The following is a 21,848-nucleotide window of genomic DNA, read 5'->3' as shown; positions in this document are numbered from 1 at the left end:
TGAACTACCTGTGTGACTTTGAGTGAGTCGTTACCCAACCTGGGCTTCTGTCTTCTGATCTATAAAGGAGAGGTTGAACTAGATGACTTCTGAGGTCCTTTATGGATCTAGAGCTGGGATTCTATGAATGTCAGATGATTTATGCTTTGCGTATTTTGGAATTAGATGGCGTTTAACTTCTCTTCCTATTCTGAGATTCTGGTCTTACAATAGTAGGATTTGAGCATAATATAATGATGGTGCTATAAAATGACATTGGTCATGGCCATGTTAAGCAGGGTTTGTCACCATTACCATCTTTTGGGGTCTCCCCTCTTGCTTTCTGTGCTGTAGTGGGTGTGTGTTCATCCTTCATTGCTGAAGAATACCATGCCATCAGAGAAATAATGACAAGACTTGCACTTGACGTTGTTTTGAGTGAGGGAGGGCTGATTAGTGGGTATGTACTAGATGGAAGTCATCTTGATCCAGCTGACTAATAGCTGACCTGCTTCCTTTCACTTGGCTTCATCCTGGAACTTGAGAGAGGAGTAGCCTGTCATAGGCCCAGTGTGGCTCTTGCCCCCTTCTCTTAGTTTCCTAACCATATCATTTGGTCTGTTCCTATATTCAGTTCCCCTATCTCCCAGAATATGCTCAGTGCTGTTAAGGTCAGTGCCAGTTATGCCAGTAGAGGCAGCTTCAAGCCCCATCATTATATCCAGCAGCATGACTATGCTAGTTTAGTAAGGACAAAAGCATTTACCAGGAAAAATGCTGGTACCTGACAGCAATTTACATTTATCCTGTCTGGCAATTAATAAGATGCTTGGGCTCACCATTACTTTGTTAAGAGTCTTTTAAAAGCTCATGGTATGGCACTAATAATTTAAAAATCCACTTCACTGTAAAGTTTGATAAAATTGTACTTGGTTTCAATATTAAATTTTCCAGACTAATTTAATATGCATCGAAATTAGTTTTGTAGCTATGTATGCGAGCAAGCTGAAGCTCGAAAGGCCATGGCATTTAGGAATGATTTTTTGCCCTTGAGAGACTTGTAGTTCTTTACAGGTATAACTTATGAAGCTGGAGAGATCTAGCCAAGACTTGCCTTGGGACTTACTTTATTACTGACTTTATTAGCCAAAATAAGATTATAGAAAGGAACTGTAAAAGTCATCGTCTACCCCTATTATTTAAAGATGAGGAAACTAATGCCCAGAGAGACTGTAAGGTAGTGTGTTACATGGTAAGGAGTGTTGAATTTGAAATCATAGGATAGAAATCATAGGTTTGCTCTAAGAAACTCTTGCTCTCCCACTTAATGGTTTGGGCAAATCATTTAACCTTTCCTGGCCTCAGTTTCCTTATCTGTGAAATGACTGTGTTAGATTTCAGGAGTGGGAAACCTGCAGCCTCAAGGCCACAGGTGGCCCTCTAGGTCCTCAAGTGCAACCCTTTGATTGAATAAACTTGGACCTACTTAAAAGGCCGCACCCAAGGACATGGAAGGCCACATGTGGCCTTGAGGTCACAGGTTCCCCATTCCTGGATTAGATGATCCCTTTCTTCCCTGTCAGCTCTAAATTGATGATCCCTTGGTTGGCTCAAGGTTGCGGAGCTGGGATTTGAACCCTCAAAGCTCTTCCTTTTATCCCTTACTGTCTTGAAGCATGTGCAAAATCTAAATGAAGACTACTTAAAATTTAAACTGAATATATCACCATCAACTTTTTCAAAATCTCCCCAAAGATATCTTATTCATTTTTGTTATAGTTGTATCCTATTGGTGTCCTGCATCCTGAGGTTTACTCTCAACTACACCATAAAGCTTAAAAGTTGACACAGTGCATTATAGGGTGTCTGCCTCTACATTTCAGAGTCCTTACTTCCCTTCAAGGCTCAGCTCAGGGGCCACTTCTCTGAGAAGTCTTGATGTTTTCTCTCCCCCGTTGGTAATATCCTCTTCCTCCTCAGACTACCTCATACTTACTTCGACTATTTGATAATGTTTACTAGTAGAATGGAGGCTTCTTTATGGCCTGAGCTTTCTAGCATAGGAACTTGTGCCATTTTGTTTCTGCTGTTGTTATTTAAATGTAGATTGGCAACACGTGCACTCACCGTATTGGTTTTGGATTATCCCCGTGAATGCCTTTAGTTGCTGTCTTTCTGTGGGTAAACAAGTAAAAAGGGGAAGCAGATTTTGTAGCCTACAATACATTAGATCTTGGGTTATAGCAAATAGATACAGGTTGTTTTTAAGTGAGTTTTATGCCTTGAGTGACTGGTAAATTGCTAGGTGTTTCACAGAGAGAGTCAGAAATATTGAAAACTGTTAAAGGATTTTTTCATTTCAGGTACATAAAACTTCAGATATTATTTATAGAGCAGTATGTAGTATAATATGTTTGCCAATTGAAGCATATATTTGTGTGTGTGTGTGTATGTATATGGACATATACATGAACATATAATTTAGATATTGAGGAAATAATATCCCTACCTCAGTTTCCTTGTCTGTCAAATGAGACTTCTACTTGAAAATGTCCAAGCTGCCTTTTAGATTTGCTTTTTCTTTGATTCGTAACAGTTTTTTTGTTATTTACATGTTACCTTTGTATTTCCAGTGCTCAGCACACACTAGTAGCTCAGTAAATGCTTGCTGAGTACCCTTTAGTCCTGTGATTCTTGGAGAACAAAGTGTCACATCTTCCTCAGAAGTTGTTTAATGGCTCCTCCTACTAGTATGAATTGTCACTGCAAGGTACCTAGGTGGCCTAATGAGCAGAGTACTGGGCCTGGAGTCAGGAAGATTTGGGTTCAAATTTAGCCTCAAACACTTTACTATCTGTGTTACCTTGGGCAAGCCACTTAACATCTGTTTGCCTCAGTTTCCTTTACTGCAAAATGGGGATAATAATAGCACCCACCTCTCAGGGTTGTTGTGAGGATCAAATGAGATAATATTTATAAAATGCTTAGCACAGTTCCTTGCACATAATAGGTACTGCAGGAACTCTAACCATTCATAGGGCAACAACTAAATACTGTTGCATTCCCACCCCGCCTCATAAAATGTAAGTACTGGGTAATTTGATTGGGTGGGTGGGTGGGGGGGCCGCAGAATAAAGGGGAAAGGCATGGTGGGTGTGGGTGTTTTGGGAGAGCAAGATGGGCATATGGACAAAGAATTTCCATACAAATTAACGAGACTTCCTTTTCTCCGTGATCCTTTTGAAAGTAATGGAACCTGAGTCCAGATCTCCTGACTTGGGTTGAGCCTCCTTCCACCAATTAAAGACTAGATGTCTAATCAGGGCATCTAATCAGCATGGGGTGTGGTAAGAGCAAAGCTGAAAAATCGCCAGATGCTCTGGAACAGAGGAGTGATTTGTTGTGGTGAGAGCATAAAGAAGGTTTATTGTTGTTCTTAGTCAATTCTTAAATCAGAGCTGTTTATTAATAGTGACAAATAATTCCTTACTATTTCTTTTAGGCTTGTCCTGCGTACTTATAATAAAAGATAATGGCTAAATGTTCATTTTTTCACCAGTAATAAAATTTTAACTTTTTCCTTTATGTTGAAAAATCTCTTGGGAGAACCCATCAGATAATGATGAACTTTTTAATTCGTCCATATTATATACAGTACAATTTTACGGAAATAGAAGTAGCCTTGTAGTTTATGAACTGATTGTTTCTAAGTTTCATTTCTAAGCTAAACTGAGAAATAAGGGCCCCAGATAAATCACAAAAGCCTGTTTCAATCTCTAGTACAGTGCCTTAACTATCCTAAAGACTTAGTGACTTTTGGTTGAGTAAAATTGAAAAATGTAGCTGTAATAATTCTGAGTCTTGATGCTGTTGACAGATGTAGGAAATGTGGAGAATGGCTAGAGGCTGCAGTGACTGGGAATCTCCAATGGATGAACAGGGGGAAAATTCCCTCAACTGGGGAATTTCGTGAGTGTGTGTGTGTGTGTGTGTGTGTGTGTGTGTGTGTGTGTGTGTTTTGGACGTCCTTGCTTTTCCATATCCTAGGGAGTCTGATGAAGATATGTTTGATCACGCATATATATATCTGGTCACATATATTTTTTTTTACATTAGAAAAATTGAGAAGTAAAATGAGGCAAGACAGCAGGAAGAAGACCATGATTTTGGAAAGGCAAAAAAACCCCACAAAAAAAAAAACCTCCCAAAAAACCTCTAATGACAGGAAAAGGTAAACATGTTTAGGAATTTTTGTTTAATTTTAGTATCCAGTTTTTCTTTTGATTAGAATATTCTGAAGAATGAATAATTTGAGATTGATTTATGGTTTCAAAGTAAATAACTATGTGACTGGGCAAATTATCTCTCTGGGCCACAGACCACTGCTATCTGAACTTAATAAAAGAAGATGAGAACAAAATGAAAAATAATAATAGACATGTATGTAGAACTTTACAGTTTGTAAAGTTCTTTCTCTTCATTACTTCATTCAATGCTGACAATAACTTCTTGAAAGGCGGGTACTACACATGTTATCCTCATTTTGTAGATGAGGAAATTGAATCTGATTGAGGCTAAGTGCTTTGTTCATGGTTCCATAGCTAGTGTCAGAGGTGCTATTTGAAGCCAGGTTTTTCTCCTTCCAAATCCACACCAGTGATGTCTAGTTCAGTTAAAAATGGTGGCTGCTAAGCTGTACATAACAACCCCTACAGCATATTTTCTCACAAAAACCACACATGGTAGCACTTTTTATAAAGTTAGTACATCAACACATTAAAATCTTGGCACATGGCTATAGAGTAAAATGTTGATTGATTGAAGTCGGATTAGAAACTATTTTTTAATCTGGTTTGGGCCACTAGTTTTATTTCTTCTAGAAGACTTAGTACATGGTATTACATCTATTAAAATTATTCTTAAATTTTTTTGGATCAGGGTACTGTCTGGGAGATGGTGGTTACTGGTTTCATCTGTGATATTCTGGTTCTATTAGAGTTTCTTTGTTGAACTTTCAAGAGTATTTTGAAGTCTATATTTGTAGTATGGCATTTGCCATCTTCTTTCCTGAAGGCTGGCAAACTTCTGGTGTATGATTCTGGCCATGAGATTGGTGGCTACTTTTTTGCAAACTGCAAAAATACATTGTACATTTTCTACATTTTCCTTTCGTAACCTGTGTTGCTAAATAAGGATGTTATTATCTTGTTCTCAGTGTTTTGGATGGGGTTCAGATAAAGAGTGCAACTCTCTCTGTCCTACTACTTTGAAAAAAACATAGTGTGGCTTAATTGACTGATAGATGAAATAACTGCTTTTTTTCAATCGATGTATTGAGATGTAAGCTTCTCTGTAGGCTCACTGAAAGCATAGTGAGGACAACTTGAGAAGAAGGAAAAAATAGGACAGGGATGATGTATACGTAATTGTGTTGCCACATGATTTTAATCTTTACCTCTGAGGTTATATATTTTGAAAGCTGCTCATCCTATGTAGTTTGAGGGTTTTTGGCATGGCAGCATCTATGAAAATTAATATAAAAATATTTTTTAAAAATTAAATTTTTATGGAGTGGGGTTGTGTCTAGGAGGGTGTGGGCAGCTGTGTATTTGCAATGATGCACCTATTTCAGTACAGCTTATTTGGGGGGCATTCTCAAGGATATTTTTAGGTTTATATTTGTAGTATGGGGGAAATAAGTTTTTACTGATTTTTTAAAAAAGCATCATCAGAGTTTGCTTTAGCTTCCCTCCTCTGCCCCTCCCAGAGAGCCATCCCATATAACAAATAATATCTTTAAAGACAAAATAAGAGGAAAAGAAGAGCAAAAAATCAGCACAACGAACTGATGCATTGAAAAAGTCTGAAATAGTGTATTGTGCAACATCTGTGGACCCCGCACTTCCATGAAAGAGTGAGTGGAGGGTATCCTTTTGCATCTCTTGAGTCAATTCTAACCACCTTTCTAAATATCTGGTAGATCAGTGACCCCTTTGCTTCTATAAACTTCATGATTTAGCTATTTGTTACTTCTTTGTCAGCATTTTGTTGGTTGGGTGCATGTGGATGTCTCTGTTGGTTCTGTTCCTAGTTATTTAATAGACATTCTCCAGTGATAAATCACTTTTGGTTACATTGAACAAATTCAGTAGTACATACTTGTTTTTACATGTTAATTGTTTTCATTACCTTATTCTCTCATTGAATTTGAAACCTGGCCTATGAATATTTTTAAGTGGCTCCACTTTTCCTCTTGTGGTCTTTACCATGGTAAGGGCTGCAGCACATGTAATGTGCATTCCTCCCCACTCCACTGCCTCCTTATTGCCTTTCCTTTGAGATTACCTCTTATTTACACTTTATGTGCCTTGTTTGGATGTTGTTTCCTTCTTTAGAATGCCTCCTTTGAGGACTTGGAGGGTGTTTTTTGCCTTCCTTTGTATTCATCCCCAGTGCATCGCACCCGTGTCTGGCATATAGTGATTAATAAATTTTTAAAAATTATTTTCAGGTCCTATAATGTTTTTATACTATTTGTAGAATATTGTAGAAGAGTTCATTCTTTCACGATGGTTCTAACAGATGCCAGCTTTTAAGAATTACTCTGTTTTGGTATAGTTGGTCAGCTTTTTTTAACTCAAGCCATCATATTCAAAAAAGTCCTTTAAAATCTTTGCCTCTTCAAAATCACTTCAGACCTCAGTATCATTTTTTTGCCATCCATTTCTGAAGTTAGCATTAAAAAGTACAGACTTAATGCCTTCAGGCTCTTCATCTTTCTCCCTCTTTGAAGGGACAATTTTTCACCTCATTGTCACTTTTTTTCATTTAATCTATGTTTAGGAATGAAGTTTTTTCAAATAATTGCTCTGTCAATACATTTTTGTGCACTGTATGAGAGTGATTATTGATTAAAAGCATTATGAAGTCTTTGCTGACCAATCCTTCTCAGTCTCCTTTGCTGGATCTTCATCCAACCCATAACCATGGTTGTCTCTCAACTTTCTGTCCCGTGCCCTCTTCTCCCTCTTTTCTATCTCATCAGATGTCCTGGGGTTAGTTGTCAACTCTACAGATGATTCCCAGATCCATTTTACCCAGGTTATATCTTTCTCTTGACCTCCAGTGTCCCACAATTTATTCAGCTTATCCAAAATAGAACTCATTATTTTTCCTTCCAAGCCTGCCCCTCTTTGGAACTTCTTTATTACTTTCCAGGATTCCACCAGCATCCCACCATTACACCCTGTAAGTCCCCCAGGCTCACAATTTAGGTGTCATTCTTGACTCCTCACACTCAGCCCACTTATTCAGTCTGTTGCCGAGTTTTATTGTTTCTGTCTTCAAAACATATCTTACATCTGTTCCCTTTTCTCCTTGTGTAGGTCTTTTCTTTTTTCCTTGATAATGTTGTCATCACTGTATAAATAGTGCTTTCCATTCTGCTTACTTTATTCTGTATCATTAATATTCACATCTTCCCAGGTTTCTCTAATTCAGTCATATTTCCTTTAGGGCACTAATTTTTCATTACATTCATATGCCCATTATTTGTAATCTGTGGTAGAGCATTCTGAGGTCTGATCTGCTGCAGTCATACACATGGAAACTTCACTTTATCATGGTGATGCCGTGTTGGTCCTTTTGAGAAGAAAGGACAACAACCAAACAACCGTTTGTTCAGCCATTCCCTAATTGACAAATACTCACTTTGTTTCTAGTTCTTTGCTACAACAAAAAGTTCTACTGTAAATATTTTTGTATATATGGATCCTTTCTCTCTTTCTTTGACCTCTTTGGGGTATATAGGCTTAGTAGTGGTATTACTAAGCTAAAGGGTATGTGCTCAAAATAGTGATTTTTTTGGACATAATATCAAATTGCTTTTGGTAATGATTAATCCACCAACAGTGTATTATTGTACTTATACCACCCACCCCTCCCCAGCTTCTTTAATTGACATTTTAATTTTTTTTCATTATTGCCAGTCTGTTGGCAAACTTCAGAGTTGTTTTAATTTGCATTTCTCTTTTTATTAGCGATTTGGAACATTTTTTAATATTGTTAATAGCTTAGATTTTTCCAACGTATTTCCTAGCTTTCTAGGAGGAGTTGTAACCCACAGATTGTTGCTGTTTAGTCATGTCAGACTCTTCACGACCCTGTTTGGGGTTTTCTTGGCAAAGATACTGAAATGTTTTGCCATTTCTTCTCTAGCTCATTTTATAGATGAGGAACCAAGGCAAACAGCATTAAGTAACTTTGCCCCCAGGGTCACAGAGCTAGTAAGTGTCTGAGGCCAGATTTGAACTCATGAAGATGAATCTTCTGGATTCCAAGCTCAGTGCTCTATCTACAGTGCCACCTACCTTCCCATTGCCCTCTGCCATGCCAACCCCATTTTCCCATTCATGAGGCCCACATTTTGGGGTTAGGCCAGGCCACCTAGACCAGGATGCTAATTCAAGTAGTGATATTCCCAGAGATCAAGTGGAGTATTTTTTTAGGGTTCCTGCTATTCCATCACAGCTACCTTAACTGTCTCAGAGCATGCAACGTCCTGGTTACTCATGACCAGAGCTAGTGTTTTCTTACTTTCCTCTCTCTGCCCCAGTCCCATCTGACATTTGACTATTAACATAACTTCCCTAAACATCATCTTCATATCTGGTTCCTGTTTAAGAAACTATAGGGGGTTTCCTTTTGTTATTTGAGATGAATAACCTGTTCAGTTTTAGCTTGTTTCCTTGGCTAAACCACTTTGGGGCAGAGAGAGGAAAGTAAGAGAATACTAGGTATGGTAATGCATATAATCAGGACAGATTGGAAAAGCAAGAGAATAGGGAGGTTTTAGAGAGGATATGAAAATGGAAGGAAGGGATGGATTAGAGTGTGAAAGAAAACTAACTGGATTTAATGGTTCATTATATTTGACTGGTTAGAGGAAGCAATCAAAGATTGTAAAATTTTGTTCCTGGATAAGAGACAGTTTTTATATACAAGATTCATAGACTACGAAGTCAGAAAGAAGAACTGGTGCATTTGGGAGTATTGGGAGGTGACTAACTCAGTTTGGGGCATTTTTACATAGTAGTAGGATATTCAGGTTAGAGATGTTCAGGATTTGGTTAGAAACATGGAAATGGAGCTTGCAATATGACTCTTCTTTGATACTATCAGTATAGAACAAGAGCATGAGAAATAAAGATAGAAAAACTAAAGACCATTATGAGAAAATAGCCTGATTCAATATCTGAAGGTAGGAACTCTTTTACAGATGGTTTGTGTGTGTTAAATAACTCTAAACTGTTGAGGATTATTTTTTCTTTTTATGATTTATTGGTGCATTTCCTTTTGGTACAGCAAACACCAAACAAGTTGCCTTTCAGACATATTCTTTGTCAAAATTAGATTGATTATTTACAGAAAAGAGGAATGAGTCCTTTAATTTTGACAATATGGCATTAGCATCAGCTGTTGTATTTCACTGCTGCTTTGGTTTTTCATTTTGGCTTCTTTTTCATTGCTGCCGTCACCCTTTAATGCCTTTTCTTCACCCTGAATCAGCCTATACAGTTCCTTCCAATTTTCTCTGAGATTTTTACATCCAGCATTCCTGATACAGTAATATTCTATTACGTTTATTAATAATAACTGACATTTATGTGGTGTTAAGTATTATTTTCTAATCGTCAAATTTATATTCAGAAAAAAGCTTAGAGATCATCTAATTCAGTCATCACTATGGATTTCATTTTCCTTCTCCCAGGAAGAGATGTAGGTACTTGCTCATGGGTCTTGAGCTTTTTATAGGTTCAGAAGATTGGTTTGGGCATTTTAGTCAGTTCAGCCAACTAGCATTTATTAAGCACCTGCTATGTGCCAGGAGCTATGCTAAGTACCCTCAGGGGATTATGGGAATAATTTACACTGGCCAAACTCACAAAAACTTTCACATGTTGGAATACTAATTCATCATAATAAATAACTGCCACTGAACTACATGATTTTTAATCAATTGGCGAGTACATAGAAATGTTTAAAAAAAAAAACAACTTCTGAGTAATCTTCTGATTTGGTCCTAGAGTCAGAATAAAGTGAGTTGGGATGAGTTCATGAGTGAGTTGGGAATGTTGCCGTAATGCCTGATGTACTCATTTCTATTATATTGCTAAATAGATTAGAATATTCCTGTTTACTTGTCAGGTGATTCTTTTAGTATCCATGTTATTCCCATTTTACACATTAAGAAACTGAGGGTCAGAGGTGGCAAATGATTTGCTCATGGGCATATGGCTTGTAAGTGTTGGAGGTACAGTTTCAGTCCAAGTCTTTCAGCTTCAAATCTAGCCTTCTTTTCCATTGTGGAGGTACAGATCACTACTAATTTGTTTGATTGAAAAGGCATGGGAAATTAGGGAGAGCTTCTTGGAAAAGGTGGCATTTGAGCTAGGATTTCAGCAGGTAGAGATGACAGACAGGGATAAAAGAATTAAGGATGAGTATTCCAGGAATATGGCACACTTATTTCTTGTGTAGCACCATCTAGGCTACCATGTTCTAAAGCTTGTCATCATCCTCAGTATTTCTGTAGATGAGGAAACTGAGGCTTAAAGCTTAGCTATTATCATATAGCTATTAAATATCAGAGATAATATGTGAAGCTAGGTCTTTCTGACTCCAATCCAATATTCTATTTATTATGTCAAGCTGCTCCCAGTCTTTGACTTTTCCTTCTTTTTCCCCTCTTCTATCCAATTAGTTATTAGTTGTTTCATTTCACCTTCTGAATACCTCTTGAATCTGTTTGTTCTTCTCATGTTTCCACTGCTGCTACCCTAGTACATAATCTCTTTACCATCTGTATGGATTCTTTCAATTGCTTCTTAGTAGACCTTCCCATCTATATTGTCTGCCTCTTTTCCATTTCCTCCCTTATTTTGTTGCCAGATCAATTTCCTTTATGTAAATATCTAGTCACGTAACCTAACTGTACTAAACCTTCCAGTAGTTCCTTATTACTTAAAAAATAAATATCAAACTCCTTTGCCTGGCAACAAGTCTCTCTCTACAATCTGGTGCCATGCTACTTTTAATGGTTTTATCTTCCATGACTTGTATCCCAAATAAGTCCATGCTCCAGGGAAACTGAAGTATGTTCTGAGAGGACTCTGTACTTTGCCCACCTCTATACTTTCTTTATTCATGCTTTCTAGTGTTTTTACTTCTCTTCTTTGCTTGTTTGATGCCCACTTTTTTTTTTAAGTCTAAATGCAATTCTACCTCCTTCATGAAGCCTTCTTTGATATCCCCTTACCATGTTGATCCCCATTAGTAACGAACATTTTACTCAGACTTCCTGGAAATAGTATGTTTCACTTCTCTCAGTATATTTACTCACTACCAAACTATTAGTTTCATACAGACAGGGACTATGTCTTCTCTAAACCTTTCTATTTTACTAGTAACTAGCACAGTTCTTTACATGAAGTGGGTACCTAAATAAATGTTTTGTTGAGTGAATGAATGACTCAAACGGTGAAGAAAGGCATGGTAGAGGATGAAGATGGTGAATAGTCCAGTTTACCAGGCATATAGTACAAGTCAATAGTTATGCCAGTATTTCCATAAACCCAAGTTGCCTTTTCCCAGATGCTGTTTCTTTTAGGTTTCTCCCCAGTAGCCACTTGATTGTTTTTTGCTTTGTATTTACGGATAAATTTTATCTAAGCACTATTTAGTTTCATCCTAAACATTTTCAGAAAAGCTAAGTGCACTTCTGGTTTCATAGGCTATCTTTATAACTGGCAAAAAAAATCCTTTTAAACCACAGACTTTGATATCTTGTTCTACAGAAATCTTATCTTCATGGCAGAAAGAACCACTATACTCCTTGTAATACAGTATAATACGATAACATTAATTTTTAAAAATTGTTTTTGGTAAACTGACTTAAGGTACCTGTGTCTTACTAGGAGGATCACTTTTTTTGATATAGGCACATGTAAAAACTTTTTACTTTCCCTCGTCTTTTGTACCATTGACCTCTTTGGCAATCTGGTGAAACTTATGGATTGCTTCTCAGAATTTTGCTTTTAAATGCATAAAATTAAATAGAATTACAAAAGAAATCAATTATATTAAAATACAGTTGTCAGAATATTAAAAGAAAAAAGTTTTCATGGACCCCAGGTTAAGAATTCTTGCTCTTGTCCTTTGTATGATGAAATGGGGAATATGGTTCCTGTGATAATTAAGAGAAGAGTTTTTGCTGAAAAGTTCAGAAATACCTATCTCATCTGTTTAAAAGGTGCCTAACTCCTCAGTGATTGAGAAATAAGGGGAAAAGGTATTATTAACCACTGACAATATTCAAAGTCCTTTTAACTTTGCAGTTTTGTGATAGCTTTTATCATGAATAAAGAGTATAAATGCCGAACCAACTAAGGCTCTTGTTCCGTTGGGCAACACCAGAGTCATGGTCAGTTTGCTAACCCCAGTCTGAAGTCTTGAGAAATTCATGAACTCCAGAACCTTTGAAAGGAAAAAAAAAATTACATTTCACTTGAAATTAGAGTGAGGACAGATAGGCTATTAATGATAGCAGAGAAGCAGAGAAGAATGAACATTATTAACTTTTCCATCGGCTCATTCTTCACTGAAAAAAAAAAAGAGTCCATTCACCAGGAACTCCTTCTTTTCTGCTCTTCATTCTCACCTCATATCACTCAGATGTCTTCAGCTATTTCCTCCTTTACCTCAGTCTATAATGAAGGATGACCCTTCTTACCAAGGCAGACCTTTCTGCATGTTTTCTTGATCCTTTTTCATCCCATCTTCTCCAACAGATTGTCCTTTCTGTTATCTTTACTCTACTAATTTTCAATCACTGCCTCTGCTGGCTGCTGGCTGCTGTAAAGATACTATAAGTATGTCCATGTCTCATACTGAAAAAAAAAAAACAAGACAAAAAACCCTAACTTCATCCGATGCCAATATCTTCTTTTTTGTGCCTAAACTCCTTGTTCTCTCTTCACTGTCTACTAAATTTTCTATAGCCTATTGTCTGACCTCATTATTTAACTGAAAAGGCTTTCTCCAAGTTTACCAGAGATCTTTTAATTTCAAACTCTAATGACCTTTGCTTACTCCCCATCCTTCTTGAGCTCTTAGGATCTTTTGACACTTTGGTCATCTTCCTTTTGATATGATCTCCTCTAGGTTTTCCTGGTACTGTACCTTCCTAGTTCCCCTTTTCCCTATCTAAGTGTTCCTTTTCAGGCTCCTTTGCTGGTTATTTATCCAGATTATTCCTCTTCATTGTGGGTGTCCCCCAAGACTCTATCCTGAGCCTTCTTCTGATCTCCCTCTGTATTATTTCACTTGTTGATCTTGTCACCTTCCATGGATTCAAATGTCACCTCTGTGCAGATGATTCTCAGATCTGTTTGCAGAGTCCCAAACTTTCTCCTGACCTCCAGTCTTGTATTTCCATTTGCCTTTTGGATGTCTCAAAATGGGTGTCACATAGATCATCTCAAATCCAACCTCTCCAAAATTGAACTCATGCTCTTTCTCCCCATATGCTTCCCTCATTCCGATTTCCCAGGGGCATCACCATTCTTCCATTCACTCAGGCAATGAAGGTGTTATCCTCAACTCCTCATTCTTATTCACCCCCCCCTCCCCCATCTGAACCATTGCCACATCTTGTCAATTCTGCTTTCACATCTTGTGAATTCCATTCTCTCTCTCCATTCACAGAGCCACCATGTTGGTGCAAGTTCTCATCTCCTCACACCTGGACTATTGCAGTAGCCTTCTGGTTGGTCTCCCTGCCTCAAGTCTCTCCCCACTTCAATCTACTCAGTTGCCAATTTATTTTTCTAAAGTGTAAGTCTGACCTTGTCATCCTCTACTCAGTGAACTCTAATGATTCCCTCTACAATTAAATATAAAATGCTTATAAAGGGCAGCTAGATGGCATAGTACATGAAGTGCTGGGCCTGAAGTCAGGAAGATTCATCTAGGTGAGTTTTCAAATCTAGCTGTGTGACACAGGGTAAGTCACTTTGCCTCTGTGTTCTCATCTATAAAATGAGCTGGCTAAAAAAATGACAAACCACTCCAGACGAGTATCTTTGCCGAGAAAATCCCAAATAGGATCACCAAGAGTTGGACACATCTGAAAAATGACTGAACAAGAATTTTAAAGAATTTTAAAGCTCCTCACAGTCTGACCCCTTCCTACCTTTCACTTTCACAGTCTGCTTATACATGTCCTTCCATATACCTTATAATTCAGTAGCACCAACTTTCTTACTATTCCTCACATTTCCTAACTTCATGACTTTTCACTGACTGTCCTCCATGCCTGTATTGCTCTTCCCTCTTCTGGCTTCCCTGGCTTCCATTAAGTCTCTGCTCCAATCCTACTGGCAAGAGCCCTTTCCCAGTCCTGCTCAGTGCTAATACTTTGCCTCTGATATCTACCCTGTTTATGTTTTGTATATACACAGTTGTTGGCGTATTGTCTCCCCCATCTTAGAGTCTAAGCTCTTTGAAGGAAAGGACCCTGTTTTTGCTTTTTTTTTTTTCTGTCTCCAGTGCTTAGCACATTCCCTGGTCCATAATAAATGTTTAGTAAATGCTTATTGACTTGACTTGGCTTTGAGCTTAGTAAAGTTGCAAAGAATAGAAATTATAGGATTAATGAATACAGATTTTTGTCCTAGATTTATGATTTCATCAGGGTATGGAACACCTGGTGAGAAAACTGCCTCCATTGATGAAGAACAATTTGCAACTTAATCTCAGAGAGTTCCCTGATGATGCTGAGGCATTAAATGACTTGCCTGTGGGCAAACAAGTGTCAGATATAAAACTTGAACCCAAGGCTTCCTGAGTCCAAGGTCTGTTTCCTGTTGTCTATATTATGCTGCCTTTCGAGGTTCCTTAAAGTTGAAAAATTCTAATTCTTTCTTGGGGTTTAGTTTTATAAAGTATCTTCTCTTTACTTCCTCTTTGGGGGAAAATATTGTATCATACTTCTTTTCAGACTCTTATTTTCAATGTGCTCATCTCCAGAGATGACAGATCCCATCCACACTGAGATCCCCATCTGCCGTTTGCTTGTCCTCGTCTTTGATATGCTAGATGGAGGAGCTTCTGGATGGGGGAGTTGTTGAATGAAGGTCTCTGCCTTTGGCTGGCAAGATTTCCACAGATTTAAGGATCTAACAGAGACTTTTTACAAGGCTGTTTTTAAATCACACTGAAAGATATACTATATATGAACAACAGTGTGTGGGTGGGGAAAGAGAAGGCAGTAACAACTTGGGGGATATTTGGGAACCTCTCCTTAGAGAAATCCAAGAATTTAGCATTTAGGTCAGAAGCTTATTTGTATTTGTGTGAAGTTAAATTTTGTACTGTAGTCTTATTCCTTCTTTTTCCCTGTTCCATTACCATGGAGCAAATATTTCAATGTTCAGGTTTGGCTTAGTATCAATATAAGTGGAAGAGCATTGCCAGAGATTTATTAAAGAATGGCAGAAACTAACATCTAAGGGCAGGATGATCAGGCCTTGGTCTAGGGTACTAAGGGAGGGCTCACGCTGGTAGCATCTCACTACTCCTGAATGTCCTGCCCTTTTTCTAAAGCTCACCTTTCCCCATGGTATCCTTCTGTGTGGTGCCTTCCCCCCCTCCTTCTGGAATATGAGGGGTAGTTAGTTATGCCATGGGGACTAGGGCCAAATTGTCTGGAGGAAAGGTTGCTTCTCTACTATTCTGAGGGCACCTGGTGGGGAAGACTGTCCTTCCTCTCCCAATTTGCCTCCAGTACCAAAATCCCTAATGATGACTTTGGAGAAGAACCCAATATAGTGGTATGGATATTTGAGATAGAGTGAGAAAAGATTTGTGTTTCAATCCCAGCTCTGACATTTCCAAGCTTTTCTATAATGGGCAGTTTTCTTAAGTTCTGTAAACATCCTTTTCCTCAACTGTAAAATACCTAGAAAATCTCCCTCCCAGGGTTATGAAGTTCAAATTACACACACACACACACACACACACACACACACACACACACACACACACACTTACATATATATGTACATGTATACATACACAGATTATATATATGTATTTATACATATACACACACACTTTATAAACCTTACATTGTTATAAAAATGTCATCTATTAATGATAATTCTGTAGTTTAGGTGTCTGAAAAATTAGAATAAAGGTAAATCCTGATATTTTATATTAAAATAAATAAGGCTTTACCTGATAGTTTGGGTTGGGATAATATGTGGTGTGTAGGATTATATATAACTCTAGAGACCTCAGAGTCATCTAGTCTAACCTCTTCATTTTACCATTGAGGAAGCTGATGCCTAGGTAAGTTAAATAACTAACTTACCTAAATTTATATAAGCTGTATGTGTCAGAGGCACGATTGGAGCTAGGATTCTATAATCTAGAACCAGTGCTCTTTCCCCTGTACCTTGTCATGAGGAAAAATAACTCTTTTGGAGGTTGCAGACCTAGAGTCCAGTCCTAGTTTCACCACCTGCTACTGGGTAACCGCAGTAACAAGTCACTGACATTTTTATTAATTTTTCTTCTAAACTTCTTGCACTAACCCCCCCTCCCCAATCACACTATATGCGTTTCCCGATACAAAGTAGAACACAAAGATTACATCTAAAACTATGAATCTTTATTCCAAGCTGCTTGCTTTAGGGGGAAAAAAGTATGTAATAAATTTAACATGTTTCTTTCAAAATATTCAGCTCTTCTGTGCTTTCCTCTGAACTTCCTTCTCTTCACCTCTGTGCACTTTTAAAAATATTTTAATCACCCCCCTTTTTTTCTTTTCCTTTTTTGGCATCACCAACTATACTCTACTTCTCTACCTCCCCTTCTCCCCTCCCCAATTAAAAACAGAACAAAAGCATAACTCCTGGTCACAGATAGGCATAGTTAAACAAAACCAATGCACACAGTGGTCATTTCCTAAGGAGCTGACCGCTTCTTTCTGCAACTTGGGTCAGTCCTCTCTCAGTCAGGTGGGCCTGCACTGTCTTCCTGGTTCTCCTTTTATTCTGTGTCAGTTCTTACTTTCTCTGAACTTACCTGTTTCATCATTTCTTATGGTATAATAATATTCCATTACATTCACATACCATAATTTATTCAAACAGTCATTCTCTGATTCTAGTTGTTTAGTTTTGAGTTTTTCTTTTCTCCTCCCTTTTTAGTTCCTCCACTTTAAGATCAGGAATATTGTCCTCTTCACAGTATCCCTTCTCTTATTCCACATTTCCCTATTCCAGCTTGCTTCCCTGTTGACTATGATGTGTTTTTTCCATCAAACACTTTGTGTGTGCGTGCGCATGTGCACACGTGTGCACATGTGCGCATGTGCATGTATGTATGTGAAACCCACTTTTGTCCGGCTTACATAGTAGTGAGGGTCAGCTCGTGTGAGCTTTCCCCACCCTTCCTCTGTGTTTCTTTACTCTATTTTTTTACACATCTCAATTATGAGAGTAGCAAGTTCTACTTCCTTCTTCCTCCTTTCTACACTAATATATTCCTTTTACTGTCCTTTTTCTTCACACTCTTAAATAAATGTTCAGAAGAGAACCAGTCTGCTACCTTTCATGAAACACATGCCTAGGTCCTTTATTTTCTTAACAATAATGGTAAAAACAACTAGCATTGATACAGCAATTTGAGGTTTGCCAAGTGCTTAGCAGATATCCCACTTGACCTTCACAACAACCTTGGGAAGTAGGTGCTGTTTTACAGATGAGGAAACGGAGGTAAAGCAAGATTAAATGACTTGCCCATGGCCACAAACATGATAAACCTCTGCAACTCCTTTTGAACTTGGGTCTTCCTGACTCTAGGTCCAGCACTCTATCTGCTACACATTCTGCCTCTAGTAGTTAACTAGATTTGTAGAATATTCCCATTGTTCTGATATAACTCCTTTAGTACCCTATGAAGACCTTAAGGTTCTGAAGAGATGCTTGTTTTCTTCTCCCCTATTAATATGTTTGCTCTAAGTCATCACACAACTTATTCCAGTTGCTCAAATAAATTTCCCTTTCTAAGTTGCATTTCAAAGTTCCAGTCTTTTCATAAGACCTCTGTTATATTCTTTACCCTCACCCTTCCCATTCCCCAGAATTATACTTAGTTTTGTAGGGTAAGTTATTCTTAGTTGCAACCTTGCATATTTTTTTTCAAAATATTATATTCTAAGATCTCCTTTATAGTAGCGTGTCTTGTGTGATCTTGTCTGTAGTTCCTTTGTCCTTGAGCTCATTTTTTTCTGGACTCTTGCATTGGTTTTCTTTGATGTGGAAGCTCTAGGGTTTAGCTATAAAATTCCTGGAAATTTTTGTTTGGGGGTTTCTTTCAATTAATGATCAGTGGATTCTTTTTATTTTCCCTTAGATCTAGACAGTTTCATTTATGATTCCTTGAAATACAGTATTGAGCCTTTTATGAAAAAAAAATCAATTTTCTGGGAGTTCTTTGATACTTAAATTATTTTTTCTTGATCTGTTTCCCATGTCAGATACTTTACATATTCTTCAGCTTTTTTCTGTTGTTTGATTTTTTGTTAAGACTTCTTATTATCTCATGGAGTCATTTATTGCTGTTTGATCTATTCCAGTTTTCAAGGAGTTCACTCCTTCATTGCTGAGACTGACCACATTCTCTTCTAAGCTGTTTGCTTTCCTCCTAAATCTTTTCCTATAGAGTTGTTGCTTTATGTTTTATCTCTTGCTTTCTTTTAAGTATTCATTTGTTCCTTTTGGAAAATCCCACCCCTACCCCCCATCCCTTTAAGTTATTCCTTGTGGTTACTGGACTTACCTTCTCTTTCTAGGCTGGATTTTTGAATATCTCTGGATCAATAGAGATTGTTTATGGTAACTGTTGTGTTTTTCTATTTATTTATCTTTCCAGCCTTAGTTCCTGAATTGAGGCTTTGTGTCTGGATCAGGCTCAGATCCCTAATGCACTTTTGGGTAGGGACTTGGTATTCCATGTGGGTCACCCTGGTTCCTGTGCTGACCTCCAACTCCTAGTGTATGTTTTTGCTAAAACTTCTGTTAGATTTTGGCCATCCCAGGATCTTTGAGGTTTAGAACACTGGATCTTAAGGATTCTCTATGGAGTCTCTGATAGAGTGCTAGGGACTTTAGAGCCTATAGGCTCTGGGATTGGTCTGGGATGTCTTTGAAGTATAGATACACCTGAACTGGTCACTGTTACTTTGATTTTCTTCCAAGCTCAATTGTGTGGATTTATGACCACTCTGAGGCTTTCTTGTGGCATCAGTCTCCTTATGATGCTTCAGATATAAACCACCCCTTCTTTGACTTATTTTCTACATTTATAAGATGAGGTAATTGAATGAGATGACTGCTCTAAAAGTTTTATAATTCTAGGTACAATCTGTCCTCTTGCCTCTGAGTAACAATTGCATCTTCCCTCTCCCTCGTGCCTGTATCCTATAGTCATGAAGTCCTGTGGAGCCTTCCTCCAGTGCTTATAGCATCCATCTCCCCAGCCTGGACCTTTCTTCTAAATTTCATTCCTATGTCTCCAACTGTGCCTGTAAGTTGGCTGTATCTGGATGTTCCCCCAGAGTCTCAAATTCAAAATGTCTAAAATCAATTTCTGATTCCACACGCTTCCGAATTTGCTCTTGCAGTTTTTATTCTTTTTCTAAGTGGTGCTAGATGTTTTATCCAGTTTCCTCAAACACTGAAACCTTGGTGCTGTTTTGGGCTTTTACTTTTCCTCTGCTTCTCCTATCCTATCCTATCTTCAGCACCCCTTGAATCTGTTTACTCTTTTTCCACTGCCACTGTTATGATAGAGGCCCCTTTATCACCCGTCTGGACTACTATAATTGTTTTTGGATCACTAACTTTTTCCAGTTGTTCTTCCTACCACTATCAAAATAATCTTCTTTATGTGTTGTTTGGGTTAAGTCAATTCCTCTGTTCAAAAATCTTTAGTAGCTTCTGATTGCCTGCTTACTAAAGTTTTCCCTTCTTCACCTTGTCCCTCCAGCTCCCTACTGCTTAGTGCCATCACCTTGCAAACCCATCTGATCTTACTCCCCTCCACAGTAGGATATTTCAACTGAACTGAACTCTTCTCTGTCTTCTCAACACATGCTTTACTTTCCCAGGTTTGGGCCTTTGTTCATGATGCTCCTTATGCCTTGAAAGTCTTTGATTTCTCCCTTTTCCTAATAACCCTTTAAAATACAGATGAAGTACTACATCTTCCAGGAAGCTTTCCCTGACTGCTCACATCCTCATAATGATAAACACCTTTCCCTTCTGGACCTCATGTAGCATTTTGTTTTGTACATTAGATATATCTAATCATGTTCCCATAAGGTCCATGAAGATAGGAACCCAGTCTTACCCAATCTTTTTGTCTCTTTCAGTATATAACCTCGTGCTCAAAACACAGTAGACAAAGGAGTTCCAAAAAATCTTAAACAGGTCCTCAAAAATCTCAGAAAAGCTACAGAAGCTGAAAACTGTACTAAGACTGGGACACCTGATTTGACCAAAAAAATTGGACCTATTTTGCTTGAAAGAGAACGGACCTGAGGAGCATGACATGAACTTGCCAAATATTGGAAAACTGTTATATAGAAGAAAGATTAGATATATTCTCTGCTGAGAGAACTTAGAACTATGACTAGAAGTGGCCAAGTGGCAGATTTCAGCTTAAAGGAGAAAACTTCTTAACAATTACATCTGACTAAAAGTAGGCTGCCTCAGAAAACACTGGGTACTTCCTTTTAGGATGCCCTTAATCTTTAGATATTGGATAACCTCCTGTCAGATACGTTGCTGAGGGGAGGGAAGTCCTTTCCGAATCTGAGATTCTGTGAACATATCTAAAGTTTTCTCTTTCTGTACCCAATATAGCAACATAGCAACATTTTGAGCTACCAAGGACCTTTAGAAGTCATTGACTCAAACCCCCTTATTTTACGTACAAAGAAACTAAGGCCCACAAAGGTTAATTGGCCTGCCCCTAGAATATTCATGTGTCATACCTTCTAGGAATAAATTAGGATTTGAACCCCTGGCTTCCAAATCTAGTATATTATACTGTGTTTCTTTTCCAACTCTTCTACTTATTGTCTTCAGAACGCATCTTGTTCATGTTTACCTCTGTGTCTTTGCTAATTCTTTTCTTTCATGTAGAATGTCTTCCTTCTTCTTGGGATTTTGCCCAGAATATACACATCCTTCAAGATCCAGTTTAAATGTCAGTTCTTCATAATCTCCCCAGATCTCCCTCTCTTCTCTGAATTCATGGAGCACTTATTATCTGTACTAAGTTATTTGGCACTTACTTTATCAGCATGGATTGAGAGGAAGTAGAAGAATAGGAATTAGAAAAATTAGATTCCAGGCTTGTATCTAGCCAAGTGATCTTAGGCAGACCATAACCTTCTGATTTCAATTTCTACAGCTGCAGTTGGATGATTTGGAATGAATGTGGAATAGTGGATATAAACCTGGTCTTGGAGTTAGAAAGACCTGTGTTCAAAACCTGCCACTATGTAGTTGTGAGGTTATGCCTAAGGCACTTAGCTTCTCAGTCCCCTAAATAAATTCTTTAAGACCAAGTTACAGATGAGTCGTTAATGTTCACAGAAAATTTTTCTGTATTGATGGAGAAATCATAGTTCTCGATGCCCCTCCTCCCCCAAAAAGAAAAGAATAAAGAATCTGGAGAGGATGGGTATTTGTGAAGATCAAATGAGGTAACATGGAAAATTGCTTTGAAAAATG

General features: G+C 37.9%; 1 protein-coding gene across 4 annotated transcripts in view; it reads left to right on the top strand.

The window, feature by feature from the left end:
- Positions 1–21,848, top strand: part of TPD52 (tumor protein D52) — a 336,705-nt gene that overhangs the window by 53,230 nt on the left and 261,627 nt on the right. For 2 of the 4 annotated variants that reach the window (XM_072604952.1, XM_072604953.1), the window contains exon 1: positions 13,605–13,872. The exons of the other annotated variants lie outside the window; for them this stretch is intronic. In XM_072604952.1, the coding sequence (XP_072461053.1) occupies positions 13,620–13,872 (253 nt within the window). In that variant the 5' untranslated portion in view covers positions 13,605–13,619. Of the gene's footprint in view, positions 1–13,604; positions 13,873–21,848 lie in introns of those variants that run through there. 4 annotated transcript variants of the gene reach the window in all.

The sequence above is a fragment of the Notamacropus eugenii genome, chromosome 4, assembly GCF_028372415.1.
Source record: "Notamacropus eugenii isolate mMacEug1 chromosome 4, mMacEug1.pri_v2, whole genome shotgun sequence".
Taxonomy (NCBI): Eukaryota; Metazoa; Chordata; class Mammalia; order Diprotodontia; family Macropodidae; genus Notamacropus; species Notamacropus eugenii.
The sequence above is the reverse complement of the archived record's forward strand: the minus strand, read 5'-3'. Positions and strand labels throughout refer to the sequence as shown.